The sequence below is a fragment of the Alligator mississippiensis genome, chromosome 5 (assembly GCF_030867095.1).
Source record: "Alligator mississippiensis isolate rAllMis1 chromosome 5, rAllMis1, whole genome shotgun sequence".
Taxonomy (NCBI): Eukaryota; Metazoa; Chordata; order Crocodylia; family Alligatoridae; genus Alligator; species Alligator mississippiensis.
This window is the reverse complement of record NC_081828.1, coordinates 39,963,607-39,969,740: the sequence shown is the minus strand read 5'-3', so window position 1 is coordinate 39,969,740 and position 6,134 is coordinate 39,963,607. Positions and strand designations below refer to the sequence as shown.

The following is a 6,134-nucleotide window of genomic DNA, read 5'->3' as shown; positions in this document are numbered from 1 at the left end:
GGAAACTTTTCCCAGTGCTGTGAGCTTCCCCCCCAGCCAGTGTCCTTATGTAGCAGGACATAATGGGGAATGGATGATGTGTGGGGAGTGATGGGGGAATTGGGGAAGGAGTGATGTCAGGGGGCTGATGAGGGCATGGCTGGGGGAGAAGCAGTGTTGGGAGAGGGGATAGGGGTGTCAGGCTGCTAAGGGACCAGGGGAGGGGCACAGCCCGGAGACCTGCCCTCCCCATGACAAGGTCAGGACAGCAACTCTTTGAAGCATCCCTGTCACCCCCAGCCAGGGGCTTCACCCCTGAGTCAGCTCCCCACCTGCTGCCATCACCCCAAAGAGGCACAGTCAAGGATATGGTTCCCAGGGCTTTACTGGAGGCTGTGGTTCTCCCTGCTGCAGGGCTTGAGGGATACCAGGGGGGCTCCCTCTGCTGACAGCTGGGCCTGCAGGGAGCTGAGCCGTGTGTGCAGGGGGTCAAGACTGAGGGGCTTCTCCCTATGGGGCAGAAGGGAGGTTAGATCCAGACCTAGAGCAATGCCTCTCACCCCTTGTACCTGCCTGGGCTGGCACAGTGCCCCCCCCAGTTCTGCTGGTGCCCCACACTCCCAACCTGCAGCCTCCTGCCTTGCCCAGCCAGTGCTCCACACTCCTGATTTCCAGCTCCCTGCCCCCCATCCCTGCTCCCCTTCACTCTGACCAGCAGCCCCCTGCCCTGCCCAGACCTGCCAGTGCCCCTCACTCACTGGGGGCTGATCCAGGCCTGCTCCAGGTAGGTCTTGGCTCTCAGGGCCTCATCCTGGGCCAGGCGCAGGCTGGAATTCAGCGTCTCCACCTGGGTATGGGTCTCTAGAGCCTCCTGCTCCAGGTCCTGGGGGGGAAGAAAGGAGAGAGTTGTCACACGGGAGGGGGGGGCAGGAAGCAGCTGGGTGGAGGGAGAGGGGAAGTCAAGTGGGGGGGGGGGGTCCTAGATCTGGGGTTGGGAAGAATCTTCACCTGAGGAGGGGGCTGGGTGGCAGGCAGGGGGTCTCAGGAAGGGAGTGGGGGGCCCTGGTGAGAGTGGTTTCTGCTCTTGCCAGGCCGCTTCACTTGAGGAGGTGGTACAAGGGGGCAAGGACAGAGGCTTGGGGGGTTCCCCTACACTACCAGTATCTTGCTGTGCAGCCTCTGGCAGGAAGGGCAGGATGTCCGGGTGCCCTCACGCTGCTTCAGCTCCTCCAGCACAGGTGCCACCGCACGCTCCACCATCTGCCGCAAGCTCTCCATGATGGCACAGCCCTGGCTGGGGGGGGGGGGTGAGGGGGAAGAATCAGATACAGCTCTGCCAGTGCCCTCGACTCCCAAACCACAGCCCCCTGCTTCCCCACCCCACCAAGCCCTGCCAGTGCACTTCACTCCTGGACCAGTAGCCCCCTTCACCACCCTCCCAGCCCCACTGGTGCCCCTTACTCCTGACCCACACTCAATGCACCATGCTCTCCTCACCTGGCACAGGCACCAGTGGCTCTGCTGGGCACCTCCAGGCCTCTGAGGGTGCCCAGCTGCCAGGAGAGGTCCTCCAGTAGGGGCTTGATCTGCCTCAGCTGCTCTAGGTCAGACTGGAGCTGAGTGAGAGATAGCACCGTGCACTTCGCCCTGCAGGGGTGGGGTGGGGAGTGAGCCCAGAAGGCAGCTCCCTCTCTGTGTCCCTCACCCCCAGCCAGACAGGCAGCTGCTCTGGGCATGAGCACAGGAGCCTGAGTTTGCAAAGAGCCTAACCCAATTGCTGCAAAGGGGATGGGGAGGGGATGGCAGGGGATTGGACATGGGGGCATAGTAGGTGGTGTGATGGGGGAGAGAGGAGGGGGCCTCTAGAGGGTGTGGGGGTCCAGTGTGTTGGGGGAATGGAGGTCTTAGTGCATTGGGGCATAGAAGGGGTACAGGGGAGCTGTGGGCATGAGGTGCAAGGGGGATGGGAAATGGAGGGGGTGTGGGGGAGCTGTGGGTAGGAGGTGCAGGGGGGATGAGGCAGGGACCCAGGGCACAGGTGAGGGAGGTCCAAGTGGGGGTTGAGGGGCAGGTACCTACATGGTGGAGGCTTCGTCCAGCTGCCCCTGCAGGCATTGACTCTGTTCTTGCCAGTCACGCTCCCACCGGGCCCGCAGTTGCTCCAGCCACTTCAGTGGCCCCAGGCTGGGGACAAGGGGCTGTCAAGCGGGGCTGGGCTGGCAGGGACCCCCATTCTATTCCCTGCCCTGCCCCTCCCATAGCAGCCAAGCACAGGTCAGAGGGGGGCTGGGCTGGAAGAAGGACCCCTCAGCCCAAGGGTTACAGATTGGGGACCCCTCCACACCAAGGCCCCCTCCAAGGGGCAAGGGGTAGAAAGGGGATGGGGGTAGAAGGGGGCCCCCCAGCCTGGGGCAAGGGCAGGGAAGTGATCACCCCCCCAATATGTCCCCATGAACCCCTCCCCCTGGCTGCCCTATGCCCCGCTGCCCCCTGGCACCTGCTCTCCAGCTGCAGCCCTTCCAGTCTCATGTCCCAGGTCCTTGCTGGCACCTTCTGCAGGCTATTGAGGGCCTCAGTGGTGCTGCCTTCCTCATTCTCTTCATCTTCCAGTGTCCCAGGGCAGCCTTGGGGAGCCAGGCTGCCCCCTGTCACCTCCAGGAAGGGCTTGGGGATACCCAGTGCCTCCGGATTTGGCCAGCTCAGGTCCCCACCCTGTGCCTGGCGCTGCAGTGAGCGCAGCTTCTCCTAGGCAGGGAACCGGCACTATGAGCTTCCCCCACCCAACAGTGCCCCTGGGGTGTGGACTTCTCCAGTGCTGCAAGCTTCCCCCCAGCAGTCCCCTTAGCCCTGCTCTCACCTCCAGCAGCACTGAGTTCTTCTTGAGCAGGTTGGTTTTGATCTCAGCGTCTTCCACTGACTGGCTCACCTTCCGGCAGCTCTCCTGTGGGGGGGCAGAGGGGCAGCAGCTGGCAGAAGCCCCCAGCTGGATGCAGCGCCCCCTATCTGTAGCTACCTGCCCTACACTGCAATGCCTCCAATGGGCAGCCATGGCAGCATAGGCCACCCCATACCTGCAGCCGTGTGCAGTGCTCCTCCAGGTCTTCCGCCTCCCTGCGTCGCCGCTCCAGGTTCTCACACAGCATGGAGCACTCGCTCTGGGGGTGGGGGGGCAGAAGAGTGAAGGGGCCAGGTTTGGTGCCTCCTGCCCCAGGGGGAGTGAGGGGGAAGGGGTAGGGGAGAGGTGGGGTAGGATTCTGGCTTGGGATGGGGCCCCAAGGGAGGGAGAGAGTGTGGGGGGGGGGTAGGGAAGGGGTTGTGGGCTCCCAGTGGTACAGTCCCATAGGCAGGGATACCCCTGGGGATGATCAGCCCCCTGGGGGTGTCAGGGGGTGCAGGTAGGTCCTGGTAGGTGCCAGGGTTGGGTGAGGGAGGGGGCTTGCAAGGGGCACAGACCTGCAGGCTCTGGACTCGCCTGTTGACGCGGGACGCCCGCTCTTTGAGACTGGTGACTGAGTCCTTGGCACGAACCAGGCCACTGGTTGCCATGTCCTGTGGGAGATGGGGGGGGGCGCTAAATCCCCATGTGGAGTCCTCCTCCTTCTGCCTGGGGACCCAGCATGGAGGCCCCCTGCCTACCCTCCGCAAGACCCCTACAAAGAGTTCCCTTCATAGGTGCCACTAAGAGATCCCCCAGCACATCCCTGCTCCCCCAACCCCTCAGAAGATCCCCCCCTTCTTCAGAGAACCCCATATCCAGACCTCCCTGCTGGCATCCCGCTCTTCAGGAGCCCCCATGACAAAGGCAGTTTCAGGGCTCCCTAGAGCAGGGGGAAGGAGTAGGGGAGGGGAAGAGGCCAGGCCCTCCCCTCACCACTGGGGTGGGGGCATCAGTGTCATCCTCAGAGCCAGCAGGGTCCGGTGGGTGCAATGGGCCGCGGGAGGGGCTGTCGTCCGTGGACTCAGTGGAGTCGTCGCGCTCCCCATCTGTCAGGTTCAGCAGTGACACATTGGTGCAGGCTGATGAGCGCTTCAGGTTGAGGCGGCTGGGAGGGCCCTCGCTGGCCAGGGGGGGCTCCACCCTGTGGGTGGGGAGAGGATGGTGGTTAGTTATGCTGCTTGCTCCCCAGCCACAACAGGGGTCTCAAGTCCAGACTGGTGCCAGGAGAACTGGGACCCCAGGTGTCTGGGCTCCAAGCTCTGTTCCCTATTAGATCCTGATCCCTCCCAGAGCTGAGAAGGGCCCTAGGCATCTGGGTTCCCAGCTCCTTCCCTGCTCAATCCCAATCCCTCCCAGAGCAGGGACAGAAACTAGGCATCCAGGGTTTGAGCCCTGTCCTTGCTGCATCCTGGTCCCTCCCAGATTCCAGTTCCTCCCAGAGCTGGGATGGAACCCAGGCAGCTGGGCTCCCGGCCTGTCCCTCCAAGCAGGTGTCTGGTCTCTGGGCCTGTCCCTCCAAGCTGGCACAGAACCCAGGCATCCCAGGACCATATTCTAACCTGGGCACAGCTCCACCCCCCCTCACCCATGAAAAGACACCGCCTTCTTCTTCTTGAGCAGGGCCTTGGCACCAGCCTTGCCCAGCAGGTCCCTGGCACTCTGGGCCTGGGTCTCTGCCCCAGAGGGCGGGTCCCCAGCCTCATTGATTTCCTTCGACTGCCAGATGGTTTTCACTACCACATAGGCCATGGTGCTGCAGAGGGAGGGGCAGCTTCCTTATGCAAGGGGCCACCTTCCTCCCTCTTGGCTCTCCTCTTGCAAAGCCTGAGGACTTGTGTGATGGGCGCAGTCCTTGTGCGAGGAGCAGGGTCCTTGTGTGAAGGGTGTCACACTAGCCCAAGGGCCCCATGTGAGAGACAGGATCTGGTCCTGACCCCAGGTAGGGGAGAGGGAGCAGGGATTCCCCTGACCTGACTTCACAAGTGTCACCATGGGATACAACAGTCACCTCACCCCATGACCTCTGACATCAGGATTCTGTGAGATCACAAGGGGTCTTAAAGGGACATGGGCAGCAGCTATAGAGTTGAGTTGGCCAGTGGGGGTGTGCCACTCCCCTCCCAGAGCTGGGATGGAACCCAGGCGTCCGGTGTGAATTCATAGCCTGGCCCCTGCAGGATGGGTGTCACCCTGGCATGGGCTGGCTCCAGTAGGGGTTCAGACTGGTAAGGGGAGCTGGGCAGCGGTGCTGGAGAGGAGCAGATGCTGGGTGTGCAAGTGGCAGGGGTCACATCACAGAGATGGGCAGTACATGGCTCTGGGCAGGGTCAGGCCGGGTGTAGCCTGCAGGGCAGGCGTTTTGCAACCTTCCGGCTCCTCTATACTCCTGGAGCTGCAGGGAGGGAAAAGAGGAAGCAAAACCAGTGTAAAATACGGGGGAGTTGTGGGGAACCCAGGCCCATCCTCAAGTCTGGCCCATCTCGCCACCCTCCTACGGCTCGGAAAGAACCCAGGCGTCCTGGCTCGCAGCCCCCTGTTCTAACCACTTAACCCCACACCCTTCCCACAGTTGGGAGAGAACTCAAGTAATCTATCTCCAAGCCCCGCCCACCCAGCTGCTGGCTTGGCAGCACCCCCCGGCCCCCATTAGTGTTCCCCCACCCCGGAACTGCAGGCCCCAACCCTCCAATCCCCAGCCAGGATCCTGGCAGCTTCTCGCCAATCAGCGAACGAGGCCTTCAATGCTCTCGGGCCTATTCCATGGCAGGAGAATGGGAGATGCCAATAGGGATGGAGAAGAGGCGGGACTACCATCTGAGCGACAGGCAGGTGATTGAATGAGTTGCGCGGGAAGGCGGAACCTGGCCATGAGGGATCATTGCGGCCCGCTACGAGGGGGAGGGTCTAATATAGATGGACTGTCCGACCAGCCAATAGCGTGGAGGTGTAGTGACTGATAATGCCTAACAGCAAGGAAGAAGAGGTGGGGCTCGCTTTAACTTACGAGTGTCCCCTCAATGCCCCGCCAGGCGACCAATGGGCTAAACCCGTGGGCTGTCACTCGGTCAGCCCAACCAATAAATACTGGCGTGGGGCGGGGCTAATGAGGAGCGGTCAATGAGAAAACACATGGGGCGGGGCTCCCTTTAAGTAACAGCGCCCCCTACCACTGAGAGCGGAACCCGCGGGGGCGGAACCAATAGACTGGGGAAGGGGG

The 6,134-nt window shown here is 62.4% G+C and overlaps 1 protein-coding gene across 1 annotated transcript; it reads right to left on the bottom strand.

Moving 5' to 3' along the window:
• Positions 1-346: 346 nt before the first annotated feature.
• TSKS (testis specific serine kinase substrate) lies at positions 347-5,517 on the bottom strand. The gene is made up of 11 exons (XM_019494944.2): positions 4,503-5,517; positions 3,851-4,058; positions 3,433-3,528; positions 3,051-3,134; positions 2,837-2,920; positions 2,477-2,724; positions 2,059-2,163; positions 1,477-1,626; positions 1,138-1,273; positions 738-862; positions 347-489 (listed from the first exon to the last, which is right to left on the bottom strand). The coding sequence occupies exons 1-11, from the start codon at positions 4,664-4,666 to the stop codon at positions 363-365; spliced, it is 1,527 nt and encodes a 508-aa protein (XP_019350489.1). The 5' UTR covers positions 4,667-5,517; the 3' UTR covers positions 347-362.
• Positions 5,518-6,134: the final 617 nt, after the last annotated feature.

Excerpts from the sequence above, each read along its gene's own strand:
- TSKS (XM_019494944.2), bottom strand. The coding sequence starts at position 4,666 with ATGGCCTATGTGGTAGTGAAAACCATCTGGCAGTCGAAGGAAATCAAT. Across the intron at positions 3,135-3,432 it reads GGCGAGTCCAGAGCCTGCAG|AGCGAGTGCTCCATGCTGTG; the intron begins GTCTGTGCCCCT and ends CCCCACCCCCAG. Across the intron at positions 2,921-3,050 it reads AGCACTGCACACGGCTGCAG|GAGAGCTGCCGGAAGGTGAG; the intron begins GTATGGGGTGGC and ends GCCCCCCCACAG.